At 37.8% G+C, this 18,673-nt stretch overlaps 1 protein-coding gene across 2 annotated transcripts in view; it reads left to right on the top strand.

The window, feature by feature from the left end:
• cdh13 (cadherin 13, H-cadherin (heart)) overlaps positions 1-18,673 on the top strand; it is a 275,581-nt gene that overhangs the window by 103,019 nt on the left and 153,889 nt on the right. For both annotated transcript variants that reach the window (XM_057348011.1, XM_057348012.1), the window contains exon 3: positions 9,845-10,056. In XM_057348011.1, the coding sequence (XP_057203994.1) occupies positions 9,845-10,056 (212 nt within the window). The remainder of the gene's footprint in view (positions 1-9,844; positions 10,057-18,673) is intronic.

Raw genomic sequence — 18,673 nt, 5'->3', positions numbered from 1 at the left:
TAATTCAAGACATAGACATGTACATAGCAAAACTTAATAGATGAAACATAACAGGTCCCAATAATGCCCCTGCGGTGCTTTTAACGTGTATCAATAAAGCAGTAATACTCAAATCTGGCTCGCGAGATCCATTTTCCAGAGTTTAGCCCAAACTATGATTTGAACATGTATTTGTCATTGCATTAGCTAATCAAATATTACAACAAGTGGCATAATCAAGCAAATTATGCCAGAACTTCTCCGAACTGTCCACAATATTTTTGGCTATTATTTTTAAAGAGAAATTTGCTTGGAAGTCAGTTAGTCTGTAAGTTCAAACAGGTGCAGCAAGCAGAGTTTCACTTAGTTTGACAGTCTGCCTGAATCCTTTTTTTGTATTATTTAAGTAAATTATTATTTACATGCATGTATGTTTTTTTATGTTTCTTGAATTCAAATACTTTTGGGTGCCCTATTTATAATATAGGGAAAGGTCACCCAAAAATAACAATTCTGTCATCATTTACTCAGCCTCTTGTCGTTTCAAAGCTGAATGACTTCTTTCTTCTGCACTTTCGTTCACACAATAACCAAATTAGTGATATCTTTTAACATCAGAGGACCGTCCAAGGGTCGCACAGCTGAATTGGCTGAATACCCCCCAATAGAGATGGGGAACAGTGGGGAACAAAGTGCTTGGCTTAGGCCAAGGTTGTTCAGCCATCAAGCAGAGCCGGATCCGGTTGGCTCTCGCTCAGAGATTACCCACCAGCCTGGAGAGATCAATTTCACTGAACTCCCCTTCATCCCAGCAGCTGTGAATGTCAATGGGTTCCTGTGAAAAGCCTGGGTGTAAAGAAATTTCTATTCTAAATTCTAAAGAAATTTCAGTGGGTTTGTCTTTCTGGTCCAGGTGTATTTAATCGCTCGGCTCAGACACTGCAGTCATACAGACTAGGTGCTTGTAAGGTGTTTGGAGAGGGAAAAAAAGAGGTCGGGATGATGAGAACGGTCAGTTCGGCAGCATCAGATCGCTCTTGTTAAGAGGGCCCTTGAGAACGGCGGCGTGAAGAGGTGAGTAGGTGGATGCGAGCGTGGAATGTGTGGGTTTACTGAGCTGGACCCTCAATTACATTTGACATTTTTGTAGTCAGCTGACCTGTCCATAACTCTCGAAGGCAGCGAAAGATGGGAGATGCTGCTGTTTTCATGTGCAGGGAAAATGCGGTCGGTTGGACATTGGACGGTGAAAGAACGGCTTTTATTCAAGCGATGATGTCTCTATAAATATAAGTCGATCAAAACGTTTTAGCACACTAAATAACTTTCAGTAAAACTCTCACTTGTGTAACTGCACGCATTAGGTACAACGGTACAAATTCTTCCCATTTATAGAAGTGTCACTACTGAAGCCAAATTCATTCCATGGGTGCTGTTCACAACTAGTTTTAACTAAAACAATCTCAAGAAGCAGACTGGGTCGAAAATAATTTATTTCATTTTTAAAACAAAACTAAAGAAATGGGGAGAGTGGGACATAATGAGAGAGAGTTGTGAAAAATACAGCCCTGAAACAATGAACAAACCATCAGCAGTGTGGGGGAGTGAGAGAGAGACATGCGCATGTACAAAACAACAGATCAGCGTCTGCTATGATGCTATTTTGGAGTATAAAGAATATCAAGTTTTGTCTTTTAAAACTTTAATACCGTTGAATTAATTGATTTATTCCACCAGAACATCCCATATGAAAAGATACAGAATTATTAGTACAAAATGTATTACATATAAATAATAAATGTTATATTAATATTAATCTATTACTTAAAATTAACACCAGTGCTAAGGCTAGTCAAAGGTGAGAAATTGACCACAGTAAACTTACAAATCTTTATACTAACCGTCTTATGTTTCACATGGGATTGGCAAAAACCAATGATTTTGCATTTTAAAAACTAGTTACATACCTTAAGAATAAGAAATGTGGTAATAAGGAAATGTTGTATAGCTAGAATGCAATATAAGTCGCTTTGGATAAAAGCATCTGACAAAAGTTTAAGAATGAACAAGCTTTGCTGAGGAAAAAAATCTATTTTAGCTGGCTTTTCTTATTGCTGCTGTTCTAAAACACTTCTTGTACTTTACAGTAGATGTCAAAAGTTAGTACATGAAAAGTGCACTTTCAGCCCACCCATGAAGAAGAAAACTGTTTGTGAAATCTGAAATCAATGTTACATCAGTCCTTTAATTGATCTGAAAACTCGAACATGAAAGGCTGAGGTTACACGGAGGCTTTAGTTCTTTTATAGCTGGCTGCAGAACACAGCTGGAGAAGAACCAGCCACGGGGAGATGAAGCAATTGGCTGGAGCTTTGGATCAGATGTGGAATCAAACCGGTGATTCATCTCTGATCGGGAATAAAATGCCATTCTAGACGGCGCCCCCTGCTGAAATGAATCTGTGTTTATTGGACTGCACATAAACATCCTCCTATTCTTACAAGCTGGTTAATGGCAAACCTTTATCCGTCAAATGAAGAGCAGCTTTTACAAGCAGTGCTGGATTAAAAGACTTTAAATACTGTGGTAGTGTAATGTAAGGTTCTATTTATGGATCAGTGAAGATGCATATAGGAGCAGGTGCATGCATCATTATATAACCTCATCTCAGGCCGGCTTGACATTTATTGAGCAGGCAAAAACTTTGCTCCAAACATGACGCACTGTAGGAAAATCGCACGAATGGGGAAATTAATGAGATGTGCAGTCGAGCACAGACTTGATTATGACTTGAAATGTTACATTGGAAAATTTCAGAGAGAATCTGAAAAGGTCACGTATAGTGGAACAACATTCATATCAGCAAGTCAGTTTGTAGGTTTAAACCTGGTTTTGAGGCATTAACGATAATTTCCATTTTTAAGGGATAGTTCACCCAAAACTGAAAATTCTGTCATCATTTACCCTCTTGTCATTTCAAACCTGTATGACTTTCCACAGAACACAAAAGAAGATATTTTGAAGAATGCTGGTAACCAAACAACGGCGGTACCCATTGACTTGCATTGGTTTTGTGTCCGTACAATAGACATTTAGTGAGTTTTTAATGCATTGTATACCGTCATGTGTCACTCATAAAAGTTAGTACTGTTGTTTACCGAGGTGGGAAGACATAAGATTTGTGGCGCTGTGGTGTGCCGTTTTCCTCCTTTTTGCAGTCGGGTATGGTGTCCATTAGCATGCTTTGTCTACTGTTTTAATGGAATACTTTATATAGCTTGGCACACAACTTCCAGCCTTGTTAATGATTTTTATTGCCAGCCATTATCACAGCATTTAACATGTGCAGAAATGCACTCCCAATGATCAGATGTGGTCTTTAATATTGATTGATTAATGTGACACGCATGACGTTTGTGTATCTGTAGGTCTGTGCGAGCGCATTTGAATTCCGATGAGGTTCGCCGTACAGCTCCCGCCAGATAATCCCCGTAGCGCGATGCTATTTCGGCTCAATAACACTCTTTTAAAGGGTCTGCTATTGACAGCTAACATCAAAGCGACCCGTAGCCCATACGCTTTCCAAAAGACTCCTGTCCTCCACAGCAACAAACACACAAAAGCATCAAACACTCGGAGCCGTGCCTTTGAAACAGCTGACAGTGTTTGCCTTGCTGCTAGCACACTATAAAGAGCTTCCTCTTCTTTTTGAAAGCAATCTGAAATGGTGTAATGGAAAGAAAATGATCAGATATGCGGCGCTTCAGAGATTTACCGTTCCTTCGCTTGATTCGTTTTCAGCGAAGAGTAAGCCTTTGACTTTGCCATTTGTTAACACAAATGGTTGTTTTCCTGGCCGTCCTCAATTACGTCGGCGAACGGGGGCGTCCTACAATGCGGCCGGGGTGTACTCGTGCATGCGTTAAAAATGGCCCTAAAAGCTTTTGTGCTGAGGATGATAAAGGGACTAACGGCATAGTGGAAAAGGTTAAGCGCTCGGAGAGAAATTTCAATAGATTTGATTTGTATTGATTTTGATGGGTTAACTGGTTACCCCCCCCCCTGCACCTAATAAACAGAAGTGCCGTGAAATCAAAACTGAAGAGGAATGGAAGGGGTTGACTCATGGGTCTCTGTTGTATTGCATTTGTGTGTGAAACAATTGAAACAAGCTGTCAATCGATAAATAATTGTATGTAAATGATTTCCTCCTGCAGGTGTAGTCTAACATGCATGCACCTTCTGTCACTTCACATCACTGAGTCTCTTTTCCCAGAATCCTTTTGTAACTGTCTGACCTGACATAACTGAGCACTGTTACGTCAGCAATCACAGTACGACACACTGAGGGAACCGAACGAGAGGAAGCATCAAGAGATATTGTCAAAAGCCGGACGTGTAAAAAGCTTCGAGAAAAACACAAGGACGAAACAAAACGAAATGCATGCTCTGAGAGAAACAATGTGGGAGAGGATAATTAGAGCGCACATATGTTCCTCTGAGCTCAGAAGTGCTGCTGTTGATGCTAACATCAGCGGTGACCGCTCGCTAGTTTGACAGACAGTCTGGACTCATTACAGCCGAGGTACAAGAGCACATCTCAGACACAACAATGTCTCTGGGGTCCGGAGAGACACACACACGAACACAGGAGCTCATTAAGACCCTCCGTCTACCTCTTACAGTGACTGAACCCAATCCGCATCACATTCAGTGTGCGAGAGATGAAGTCAGAGTGTACAGTGTGCTCTCAGCGGCTGGAGAGAGAGGGAGTCTTACTTCTGTTGGTGATTATGAGAAACAGAGAGAGAACAAATCTGGTACAGTGGCATCAGAAGAGAAAAGTGACGTGTGTGTGGTCCTGGTAAAATGTAAAAATGCAGAACGTGTGCTGTGATGGTTAGTATTGTTTTTGGCGGCCTATTTTAGTTTTAGTCTAGTCTTTGTGTCAAGCTGTCATTTTAGGTTTTATTAGTTTTAGTCACGTTCATACTCTTTTTAGTCTATTCAAGTTTAGTCGACTAAAAATCTGAGCATTTTAGTCTTATTTTAGTCAGAATTATCCATGACTATTTTCGTCTAGTTTTAGTCGGCGAAAACTGATGACATTTACTCTAGTTTTAGTCAATGAAAATTGTATTTTAGTCTTTTTTTAGTAAAGCAATTCTATATTATGTTATAACATTTCGTCTCGTCTCGTTTTGGTCTATGAAAATGAAGAGACATTTTAGCATAGTTTTTATTTTTTAAACAGTGTTGGGGAAGTTACTCTGAAAAATTAATGAATTACTAGTTACTAATTACATATTCAGTAGTGTAATTAGATTACTTTACAAATTACTCTCTCCAAAAAGTATTTAATTACTTATTACTCATTACTTTCTATATCCTATATCAACCTTGATTAGTTAAGAAATGATTCAAGGATAGACATGAAACAGCTCTTTTAATTTATTCAAATAATTGATATAAAACTACATAAAGTAGTACAAGTATTACAAATGTGAGAATTGTACATTAAAGCATGGATTTTAAAGATTGACTTTGAATTTTGATATCAATTTCACTATTGCACACACATATTACACAAAGTATTTAGTTTAATTACATCAGAAGTAACTAATTAAATTACAGAAAAAAATTGAGTAATCCCTTACTTTACTTTTTCAAGGGAAAAGTAATTAAATTACAGTAACTAATTACTTAGTAACTAGTTACACCCAACACTGTTTGTAAACCACATTTAGTCTCGTTTTTATTCGTCAACAAAATTGCATTATACATTTAATTAGTCATCGTCACATGACCAGCATTTACGTTGCATCTCGTCTCGTTTTCGTCACGTGATAAAGGTTCGTTGACGACGATATTTAGTCATAATTTTCGTTGAGGAACCATAAATTTAAAATTCTCTCAATACAGAAAAAGTAGTTTAACCACAATATTTGTTGTAATATTTCAGCTTTTACTGATGCATTTTTAAATCAAACGTAACTGTTAACATTAGTTGTACAACAAGAACTACCATGAATAAGTGTATTGACCATAAAGGAATAGGCCTAGTTCACCTTCAAAATAAAATGTTGTCATAATTTACACACCCTTATGTCATTTCAAACTTGTATGACTTTCTTTAGATATTTTGAAAAATGTTGGTAACAGAAAACCGTTGGTCCCTATTGACTTGCATTGGTTTCGTGTCCATATAAGCAGAGGTGGACAGTAACAAAGTAAATTTACCTGAGTACTGTACTTAAGTACACTTTTTGAGTATCTGTACTTTACTTGAGTATTATTTTTTCTGAGTACTTGTACTTTAACTTCACTACATTTGAAAGACAAATATCATACTTTTTACTCCACTACATTTATAAAAAGGTCCAAAAGTAGAAAATGGTTTCTATGCAGCGGGTTTTCCTGTGTGCGCAATTTATCTGGCTTGCGACCTGCCAGGACCTTTTACTGTTACCAAGTATTTCAGTTTTTCTATACTCGCGGTTTTCCAGCAAGCTTTGAATGGCCATTTGGCAGATTTTTTTAACGCAAATCTGGCAACTCTGGGATCTTCCCCGCTAAACTAATGTAAACGTAGGCGCTGCTACACCATTCATAGCGCTCTAAAAAGGCAAATAGAACAATAAAAGACGAAAAAGGCACATGTTAAAGTGTGGTGTAATCATCTGTGGGTTACGATCTGTCAAAGATCGTAGAAACATTGTCATGTAAATGATCGGCATAACGGCTAAACGGTAAATAAGCATCACATACACCTTGAGCTACGCGTGCGTGTTAACTTCTGATCTGCTGCTTTATCATTTAAAGCGATTTGGAAAATGAATGATGTTTTTACTGAAGTAACTATAGTTGAAGTATTCCTGTTGAAATAAAAACTATAGAACCCTGCCCAAAATACAACATAAAATGTAATGGATTTAATGGTTATAATGGGAATTGTACTATGGATACTTGTTGTCTACTTGTATGTGATGGATTCTATTGATGGGATGGTAAATCCTATTGGAATAAAACCCAAAACATACTACAACCAGGAATTTAATTAAAAAATCTCATTCTAATTAAAAATTCACTGTTTTTTTTCAGCAGGGATGGTATTTGCAGTAAAACCACAGTATCTACAAATTTACCATTTTCTATATATAGGAACCATACTCCAATTAATAATCTTTAGTAAAACCACACCAACTAAAAATACCATAGTTTCATTATACTAGCTATCGTTTATGTTTGTAGTTAAATTATGGTAATACAAATGGTAATAAATCCAACAAACACATGGCTTCTACACTTTACTATTTACAAGAACCTTACTACATACTGGTAAATTGCTGCTAAAACTGGTAAAGGGAATATACAAAATAAAAGAACACTGCTCATAAATACATATAGGCCTAGGGGGCTAATGAGGATAATTAGGCTAAATGATCATACAGGATTATATCTAAACTAAACATATATGTGCTAAACATATAAAGCTCTTAAAGGAGTTGCTCACTACAAAATTTTCCCCCATTGACTTTCCATAGTAGGAATAAAAACTACTATGGAAAGTCAATGGGGGCAAATTTTGAAGTGAACTAATCCTTTAATACCACTGATACTGTGAGCTACTCTGTGTATTCAGTAGGTTGCTTCAGAGGCATAAGGTATACGACAATAAAACAATGCACAACTGACATAAAGGAAATGTACTTTTAATACTTGAGTACTTTTAAAAGCACGTACTTCTGTACTTTTACTTATGTAAGAATCTGTCTTTACAACTTTTACTTGTAGTGGAGTGATATTTGACCAGTAGTATCTGTACTTTCACTCAAGTAAGGAAGTTGTGTACTTCGTCCACCTCTGTATATAAGTCAACGGTGACCAACGTTTTTTGGTTACCAACAATTTTCAAAATATCTTTTGTGTTTTACAGAAAGAAAATCACACAGGTTTAAAACGACAACGGGTTGAGTAAATGATGGCAGAATTTTCATTTAGAAGGCGAACTATTCCTTTTACTAACAATAACATAGAATAAATCATGCTGAAAAACTATATTACTCATCGTTAGTTCATGTTAGTTAATGTCATACTAATGTTAACAAATACAACCACTTTTACAATAATACATTGATGGTTCCTTTTCATAAGGGTCTACAGAAGACTGACCACTAGAATCTTCAAAGTCCTTTTTCTTATATATGTGGCTATCTGAAGTTCGTACACCTTACAAAATCACACACAAAAGAAAACTTAGTTTAGAGTGCCTGTCCTTCTCTTCTCCAATAAGCGAAGTTGTGTGATGGAAAGGGGTGCTTCCCCGGGCAATAAAGTGACTATTGATTTGATTACCTGCAGTTTCATCACCTGTGATTGTGGGTTGTTAGCGATAAGGTGTCACATCGCTCATTCGACTTTAATTCAGTTATCTGAGCAGATATGTGATGAACTCTGTAGTCATACTGAGCTAACTCTTTTTAGCATCAGCGGAGTCCTCGTTTGACCTGTCCTGTGCTGCATGGCCGTGAATGTTTAAGTGAAAAAAAGGCATGCCCTGCATTCGAAATCACTACTTGAATTAAATGAAGTATCTCTCTTAAATGTTAAAGTAGTATGGTATGCAGTGTGGATACATTGTCATGTTATTTTACTTATGATGTACTTTAGTGAAAACAACCGCAAACATAATTTACTCAGGTAGTTCAATTTAACCATGATGTTTTTCGGGTCTTACCTCCCGAGTTATATTGTGTATTTATGTGTTTTTTTATCGGAACAACCAGCATGGTTCTTAAAGAAAGTATTTTTAGAGCGTATAGCTCGTATGATATCTAGGGTGCTAAGCAATTAAAGTAATTGATTACAGAAACATTCATTACTGTCGTGTCATGCTCAACACCTCTGTTTCTGGATCTATCATGGGCACATTAGTCTTTTGTAACAGAAATGTGATTTCTGAATAAACGCAAAAGAATGTCATTAAGAATCCTATTGGCACCGTTCCGACTCGCGTGCTCAAATTAAATCTTCATCAAATGCATTTAAATGGTTCATTTAGGGAGGGTCGTAGCCAGTTGCACTCCTCACTTCTGCTTTTAGGGCTTTTAAGACAAGAGTTCTGTGTCCACTGTTCACATGTGTTGTAACTTGTGTGTATACCTTCCCAATCGGCCCGTTGCAGGTCACCTTGTGTTACTCGAATGTAACTTAGAACATCATAGAGGGTAGTGAAGATAGAAAATGGGATGGGGAACAAGAGTTATGGATGAGCAGAAGATGAACGGGGAATGGAAATGTTAGCAGGAATATGTCATAGAGGACGAAGGAGCAATATCGAGGTATGGGCCATTGAGATAAGTCTGAGACGGACATTATCAGAGGGGATAAACTGAGCCGGTGTGGTGGTATCTTTATCTTTCAGACCTGATGTGTGGTGTGTTGGGGTCGATATTGCGAGGGTTAAGATTTTCTATTTAATGTAAATAAATATGATTTATTGGTCAGAGGATGTTGTTTATTTCCTTTGAACACCCTGATGGCCAGATTTATGAGGTGCAGTCACCTTCTCATGCACACTCTGCTTTTACACAGACAAGAAAGTACATTTTTTATATATTATCCTTAAAGAAATCCTTTCTCTGAGATCTAGATAGGGAAAAATTTCCATTTTTACTTTTAAAGAATAATATAAAATCAACAGGGAATGGAAAAGTCTGTGATAGAATGCAGTATTTGGAATTGATGTGTTGCTGACAAAATGTTTTTCATGAATCACGTCATGACAACAAGATAACGCTATACTTCAAGTTTTAGATTTGCTTTTTCATCAGAAAATGTTTTCTCTCCGTGTTTGTTTTCACAGTGTTGTTCGACGACTGTGCGGAAAATGAAGGTGTGGAGTTTGAAGTGTCAAACCCAGACTTCCTATTAGATGAGAACCTGAACCTGGTCCCTAGAAGAGACGTGATTGACAGCGGAGATGTCATGTTCATCCATGGTGTCAACAAACACGCTGACGATATGGCGCAGGTGACCATTAGGGGAGCACCACCTAGATCTCCTCAGACGCTCAGGGTAAGTGTTTCTTTGTGTTGACTTTGTGTTTTTTTGTCAGTGGTTTTGTTAAAAGTCATGAAGCCTTCAATCTTGTCATCTTTGTGTGATTTCAAACGGTGTTCTTGTGCTTGTCTGCACACCCGTAATTCTCTTTTAAAATTGGACCGTGTCAGTCATAGTGTGTCTTCACTGCTGTCATATTGACAGTCTCCTGGTCATTCTAGAAATTACCCCCCACCAAAAAAGAAAATGATTACCTGTCTTGACCTGTCATGATGTCTGTGTGGGGACTGGCATATATATCATGGAGGAAATTCACTTTTTTATTAAGGGGCGATGGACTTACCTATGAGACGGTGAGTCCAGATACTGTCACATGTCTGCAGAGATTCTAATCCTTTACTAGATAAAGTGAATAAAACTAAATATTGTGAACAAAATCAAATTTTAGATTGAAAACAGGGAGCTCACAATGAGGGCACTTTTGGCCCATTTAATTGTTTTTTGGAGGAAACATGGCAGTTTTGTTTTAATTCAACTGGTTTATTCAGTTGTATTTGCAGACGTACTCATTGACTTGTAGAACAACTGGAAATTATTATATTAGCATTTTATACTTACATTTTAGCATTTAGCACATCCTTTATCCAAAGTGACTTGCAGTCAGGGCTGGGGAGTAACGAAATACATGTAACTTAGTTTTAATTTGCTTAGGGAATTGCGACTTTTTATCTCAGAGTTCTTTTATCTCGCAGTTCTGACGTTTTCTCACAATTGCGAGTTTATAACTCACAAATCTGATTTATTTTCTTAGAATTGTGAGAGATATACACTCACAATTGCATCTGTCAGTTCAATGAGAGAAAAAACAATGACTTTTTTCTCAGAATTGCGAGCTTGAGAAAAAAATCTGAATTGTTATAAAGTTATAAATTCAGAATTGCATGAAATAAACTTACTATACAAATGTCAAAATTGAGAGATCTCGCAATTCTGATTTCTTCATGCAATTCTGATTTCATAACTTGCAACTGCGAGTTTAAGTCTCGCAATTCTGAAAAATTCTGAAATTTATTTTTTTATTTAGTGATGGAAGCAAGTTTCCATGAAACACAATGCATTCAGAGAAGGGGGTGAAATGTTTAAACAGTATGATATGTAAAGATTTTTTATTTTGTTTATAGATAATATTTTTTTCATTTAGTTCTTCCCTTCACATTAAGCATGTTTCCCAGAAGACAAAATAAGTACATTTTGCCTCCAATTCAAAAAAGTTTACACACCCCAGCACTTTGAGCATCAGCATTTTCCTTTTCTTTTTTCTAATATTGTCTGCTTTTTTGCTTTTAATATATATTGTGGAAAACTAATGTTGTTTAAAATAAAATGTCCTCTGGTTGTGTCTTCCCTTTGCATTATATTAGGGGCCGTACAAGCCAAAATTCATTCTAGTCTTCTCACACACTCACATTCTCCTTTCGTACACATACATTTTTCCTCTCACACACTCGCATTCTCCTTTCGCACACATACATTTCTACTCTCACACTCACACATTTTAATGTTCACATTTATACATATATTTTCTTCTTACATACATTTATAATTTTTACTAATAAATGTATACTTTGACTACGTTTACATAAGAGCAAAATGTATAAATGTGTGCGTAAAAATATACGAATATAAGAGAAAAATGTTAGAATGTGCGCGTTAGAATGTGTGAGCACAAGAGGAAAAATGTATGAATGTGAGCATTAAAATGTGTGAGAGTAGATATGTATGTGCGCGAAAGGAAAATGTGAGTGTGATTGAGGAAAAATGTATAAATGTGAGCGTTAAAATGTGTGAGTGTGAGAGGAAAAATGCGAAAGGAGAATGTGAGCGTGTGAGAAGACTAGAATGAATTTTGGCTTGTACGGCCCCTCATAGTGTTACGTACCTTATCAGTATTCCAAAGTATTCTAAAGTATTTAGATTAAGTTACAGAACTTGTGTAATCTAAAGAAATACGTTACAAATTACTTTTTAAAGCATGTATTTTGTAATCTGTAGTGAAATACATTTTAAAAGTAACCTTCCCAGCCCTGCTTGCAGTGCATTCAAGGTAACATTTCACATTTTAGAACTTATCAAATTTATGGATTGAACTGTGGTAATTATAATGTGACTACAGAATATCCAATGTAAATCAGAACTGTGTTATATTTTATAATCTTCAGTGTAGTCACTCTGTGGCAAGAATTTGCAAAAGTTATTTCTATTGAAACAAAATTGAATGGGGTTTCCTATATATAAAGTCTTCAATATCATTTTGCAAGTCAGCAAATAAAAAAAAAAAGATAATTTAACTGACCCAGTGTCATACACATTTTATTTGTCTTTCGTTTTTAATTTAAAACCCCTATTTCATTTGTTCATCATTGAATGCTTCACTGCCTCTCCAGTCGTTATCTGTGGATAAATGGATTGACAGTTCTGAAGAGTTGAATCAGGTACTCAGTCACTGTTGTAGGTACTTCAGATGAGCGTCTATGATAGAGGTCCGAATGGTTCTGTTAGTAGGGCAGCCATATTATTCAGTATACACTTGGTGCTCGATAATTGATCGTTTCATATCAGTGTCATCCTTATAATCATGCAGCGTTCACAGAATACTCATAGGATCACTAACTCCGTCCCCGTAACTATAGTGCCTGTAGTGCTGTCTACAGTACAGTGAATGAAAAGCAACAAGCTCTCACCTCTTTGAGACAAACTGTGAATTATACTCTCAGATGAAATGTATAGCCTGTGTGAAGTGATCGTACACGAGAGAGCCCGGAGAGAACAGTGGCGAGGAAAGAGGCTGGAAGCGGGGTCATTATGGATCATATATCCTGTAATCAGAGTCAGACGAAGCCCTCAAAAATAAACCCGGCTGGTTTGTTCCCGGCAGAAAACCTTGCGTCACCTGCCAAAGGGAAGCGGCTGCTTATTGATGCAGTATTTGACTTAATGCCCATTTTATTGGATTTTGATTATTGATAAGTGTGAGTGGAAATGGAAAAGGCTTTATCTTCCCCAGAGGCTGACGCGCTGTAATTCTAGTTGCCATAGAAGCACAGCCGGGGTGAAATGGAAGGCATTACGAGAAAACTGCGAATTCAAGCGATCATTCCAGATTTGACTGAGGATCAATATATGAATTAATTTCATGATTTGTTTTCCCCTCATGGTATTTCATTGTGTGGAATGAGACAGAAATCACTTCGGAAGCACTGGATGGAATGCAAGCAAATGGTGTGATTTATAATGCTTTGACATTTCGTATTTTTCTACCTGTCATCATACTGTAAAAGTGGATGATTGAAGGATCGATGATGTATTGGGTTCTCACCACCCAACTCATTTTTCATTTATTTGCTTCTCTAGTAAATGGGATGTCAGTTTGACCTGGTCACAAGGTTACAAGTTGGAAATCTGTCTTGTTTTTATTGCCATAAGGTGTTTGTGGAGCTTTTTAGTGTTTTCAGTGCAAGTTATAGTGATGGATACTCTTTTATAAAATAAAGGTTCGAAAAGTGTTCTTCACAGTGATGACATAGAAGAACCAGTTTTGGTTCTCCAAATAGCCTTTTGAGGCAAAGGTTCTTTTTCCGCTATAGAACACTTTGCAAGATGTAAACGCTGGTCCAGAAGTACTTTTTATTATTTTTCAAAATGTTACATGCATAATTTAATCTTAAAGGACACGTCCGACATCTTTTAGCGCTGGGACGATCATCTATCAGTTTCAAGCGGTCTGCAAATCCAGCGTTATATCCACCATTTATATAACATCCATCACTGAAATGACGTGAACAAACAGACACACCTAAACTTCACTATGGCAAGAGTAACGAGCTGCAGGTGCAGGCCCACAGTGCAGCCAATTTTGACACAGCGCAGACAATCTTGATGGTAAGCGGGTCTCGCTCGTTGGTTGGCGCGTGGGCAGGCTCTTTCTTTTGCCTTGCTGTGCTTTTCCGGGAGAATTGCCCAATAAAGGAATAGGATTCCTGTTATGAAACAGGGATCCAGACTTATAAAATACTTTCAGAAACAAGTTGGAGTGCTTTGGGAGTGTATCAAGCACAGAGATACTGCGTCATACGTCCAACCCGTTTTTTGACAAGTTGACCATGGTAAGCAAGAGAAGCCTGCATGTTTTACATTGTAAATAGGTCAGAATGCATGAAAGACCGTTGCATCCCCCCTTTATCATTTTTCTACGATTAGCTCAGTTTGTCTGAGTAAAAACTTGAAGAGTTTGGTTCCAAAAGGAGATAACAAGATAAAATCATGTTTTTTATTATGTTATCATGTTTTCATTGTTTTTTATTGTGTTAGTTAGCTGTATCTTTTTAGTTATTGTGGCTTAAATCAAAAGAAACCAACTGCAGTTTGATTGATATTAATTGGAATGCACAATAAAAAACATGATTTTTTAACATTTTTAAAAACGAAGTTATCTCATTTTTCAACCAAACTCTTCACTTGTTTTTTCATCAGTAATTCAAAGTGGGTAAAACAGTTAAATTAACTTGTCACCACGGGTTTTAATGTGTTGATTTTTAAACCAACAATTAAACAAAAATATGCTGTAGCTTTTGGCCTGAAAATAAACAAAAGTTATATGAAAAGTCAGTGTTGGGAACAACGGTAAGCTTGCATCAAGGTTCAGCCTTTAAAGCACAACATCTATCCAACCAGCTTTGATGCTGCCCCGCTTGTTGCTATAAGAGTTACACAGGAACAAAAACTGTTGTGATGAATCACTTCAGGCAGACAATCTGCAATGCAAACCCCTATGATTCTGTCTGGCGCTCAGACTCATCTCTCTGTCTGGATAAATGAATGTCGGACATGAGTAATGATACAGCTCGATATAGCAGTCAGTAGCAGAATGGCAGAATTGACAAGGACGTGGTCCCTCTGCCCACTCTTGAGTCTTATTTAATGAGTTTTGATGACTAAGGAAAAGGTAACCGAGGTTTATGTTGGCATTTTTCCACAGATAGTCGCAAGATTGTCTAGTAACAACACTGGAGATGTTTAGCTTTATTTATAATGATATGGTGTGACAAATGGATGAATTGAGGCAAACGTCGTTTAAGTGTTAAGTGTTCCTCGACAGTTTGTCGTAATAGTTACACTTCGAAGAAATCAGTGGTATTAAAGGACACGGGCACACTAAAACTCCTGATTTAAGCTTCCTAAAGCACCATATTTTTTGGGCTAAATAACCGAGCTGTGTAATCCTCAATGCGTCTCAGCCGTGCATTAATGCACTCCACGACTGGGATTCTTTAAGCCACCCTGTATCAGTTATTAATGAGAGCTCAAACTCTCTTACGGAGAGGAGAAAGCTGAAGGCAGGGATGATTGTACCTCTGTAATTTATGAACAGGAAACATTAAAGATTCATGACTATCTTCTTTTCAGGACGTCAGCACGCTCAAGCCAGCAGCGTTCATCATCGCCAGGGAAGGCTGAGACAAGGGCCTTTCACTCTGATCTCAGAACAGTGCATGACGCCCTTCTGTCCTTGAGAATACGGCTGGGAAGAGTAGCGAAGGAGTTCATCAATAACCTCAGCGCAGACCTTGATTTTTCAAACAGAGAAGGTTCTTCGAGTTCCATCGCTCATTCGGTGTGGTGACGGAGGCATTTCATCTTCACTTTAATGCACGTCGATTTGTCACTCATACCCTTTATGTAGTGAATGAGAATAACATGAACTCTTATGATGGGAGGATATATTGCATAATTCTCTTGGATGCGGAGATATCCAAGGTGAACCTCCACTGATCGGGGCTGATATGGAGCTGTCGCGGCTTACGGGGTTCCGCTGATGAGCTGGAGGACACATAGAAGCTTAGCAATCTCTCCAGGTCACTGTGGTGTGAAAGTTTGATCTAAATGCCAATAATAACCTTGTATCTGAAACGCAAAAGGCAGTGTTTAATGCTACAATAAGCAGCCTCAGAAGCATGTAAGACTATCATGGTTTGAGTAATTGTATATGGCAGTGACTATATATTTACAGCCACGCTATATTGGCATAAGGATCAAACTTTCACACCAGAGTAACTTGCAGAGATTGCTTAGTGGCTGTGTGTCCTTCAGCTCATCAGTGGAACTCGGCATACCAACACAGCTCCATATCAGTCACTTGAAATATATAATATGATTTATATACACTACCGGTCAAAAGTTTTGGGACACTTACTCACTCAAAAATAATAAACTCATCCAAATTATGAAATAAAACAAAGGGAACTATGGGAATTATGTTGTGACTAAAAAATAAAAAAACGTTATATTTGATCATCTTCAGTCACTTTTTGACTTTCAGTCTTTTTTATCAAGCAGCTTCTTCTAAATTGCTTTTTAAACCGTTTTAAAGGAGGTCCCATCTATTCTGTGCTCTTATTGGCTGTTCTTTCTTCATTATTCAGTCAAAGTCATCCATTTCAAAAACATTAAATAAAAAATCATGGGAAAACATGTAGGTTTGCAAAATTATCTTTTTGTCTACTAAACGAATTTCAGACATTTAAGCATGCCAAAAATGTTAATAATGAAAAACATTTCACTCAAGTGTCCCAAAGCTATTGACCGGTAGTGTACAATACTGCCGTTTAAAAAAATAGAGCGGCATCGCTGGCATTTTGAAGCTTTAGCACCCGCGATGCTACCATAGCACCAGAACACCGTGCATCCCTATTACATACCGCACTATTTTTGTTGGTTTTGCCCTCAGCACTGTGTGACGCTGCACAGCATCGCCCGGCCATGAGTGCTATGTTGAAACACTGCAAACAAATGGCTTCATTCCATCCCTGCCATTCCACCTTTGTACACTCTGTCATCCTGACAGCCTGTGGGCTCCAGCAGCTCTGCACAGCCTCTCACATTCCACCATCACTCTGCCAACTCCAATGTCTGGCCGCTACGCTACCTGACCAAAGACATCCAGCAAGGACGGAACGCACTATGCTTCCGATGCAAATAGAAGAAAAAGTCTGTGACCACCACCCCAACTCTCACCCTCCCGGCAAACAATGGCATTTGAGTAGGAGACAATAAATAGCCTGTCAATGCTCCCTGACTGTGGTGTACTTGCTCTGCGGGTTTGGATGGAGTCTGTGTGTTCAGGGCTGAAAACAGCTAAATCAAAGCAGGCAGATGAAACAAAACACAGCTAAAACTAACACTTTTGAAAATTAACATTGAAACAAAACTATTAAAATGTACTGTGTGCTACGTACCTGCTGTTTTCACAATTTTTCTCACTCCAGCTTTTTTCTTGTAATGCAGCTGAAATAGATTCACTATTGTAATGAGTTCAGATGCATGCTGTGGACCTGCGGGCTGTCGTCATAATGCACCGTGTCCTCATCTTCAAGTCAGTCGGTTATGTTTAAAAAAGAACTCTAAACCTTGTCAGAATAAACAGAGATATCAGGATTGCATCTTTTGTCTCTGTTTACAATAAACCACATCAGGACTAATAATACCACAGTTGCTCTGTTAATGGAATTCATCTTTGTGTTTAAAAACATTTCTGTTGCTCAAGACAGCAGGATGGCAAAAGTAATTTCCACGATAAAAGCGTCTTTTGGAGACAAACAACACTGTATATGTGCTAATGACATAAAAACAACAGGAGCTTGATTAAAAAAATAATGAAATACCGTCGTGACCGTGTGGGTTAATGATACAATTTTTTTGCAAAGAAAGATGCCATGAGCATGCAAACTTCACTCATCAATCTCAGTACGAGTCTGAATGATGTCCAAGACGCATCTTCCTCACATTATTATCCAACGCTGTCTCAAGGGATGCTGATGTGTTGAATTTATTTTACAAATAGATTGTACTGTGCGGGCAAATGAGGATGGGCCTTTTAGGTTCAGATTTCCACATTTTTATCTGCAGTCATGGTACAGTCATTCTATGATACCGAAGCTTTGAAATATGAAAGTATGTCTGATCACGACGGATAAACGCTGCTACTGTATGTGTGTTTCATAGAGAGGGAGAATGTGTAGCCCAACTGGTTGAGCATGGCGCTAACGACGCCATGGTCAGGGGTTCAATATCAATGGAATGTATAAAATGTGTTGCTTGGATGCACTGTAAGTCGCTTTGGATGAATGTGTCTGCCAAATGCATAAATTAAATGTAATGTAAGATCACCCAAAGGCATTAGAGGAACACTTGCTCATGCCACATGGCTTTCAGGAGCAGTGGGTTGCCACTGTGCTAATATATTCTGTTTCACCATGCTGTCAATACTGAATGACAAATATAATTTGTGCTGCCATCTAATTGCCCGTATGGGCGCCGATTGCAGCAGCGTTGACAAAGTATAAAGAAAAAGAACAGAATAGCAAGAAAAAACAGATCAAAGCGAAGAACATGAGAGAGGCTGATTAGCAGGGTTATTGAATTGGAATGCTAATAAACTTTAGCCGCAAGCTTGCACCTGCAGAAAAACACATTTGGTGCTTTTATAAATGTTTGATATTTAGATTTAGACTCTTTACTGTGTTCAGAAGACAAGATCTTTAGATCTTCATTTGTTAATTGTCTCCAAATAAACACC

The sequence above is a fragment of the Triplophysa rosa genome, linkage group LG12 (assembly GCF_024868665.1).
Source record: "Triplophysa rosa linkage group LG12, Trosa_1v2, whole genome shotgun sequence".
NCBI classification, from domain to species: Eukaryota; Metazoa; Chordata; class Actinopteri; order Cypriniformes; family Nemacheilidae; genus Triplophysa; species Triplophysa rosa.
This window is presented reverse-complemented; position numbering and strand designations above follow the sequence as displayed.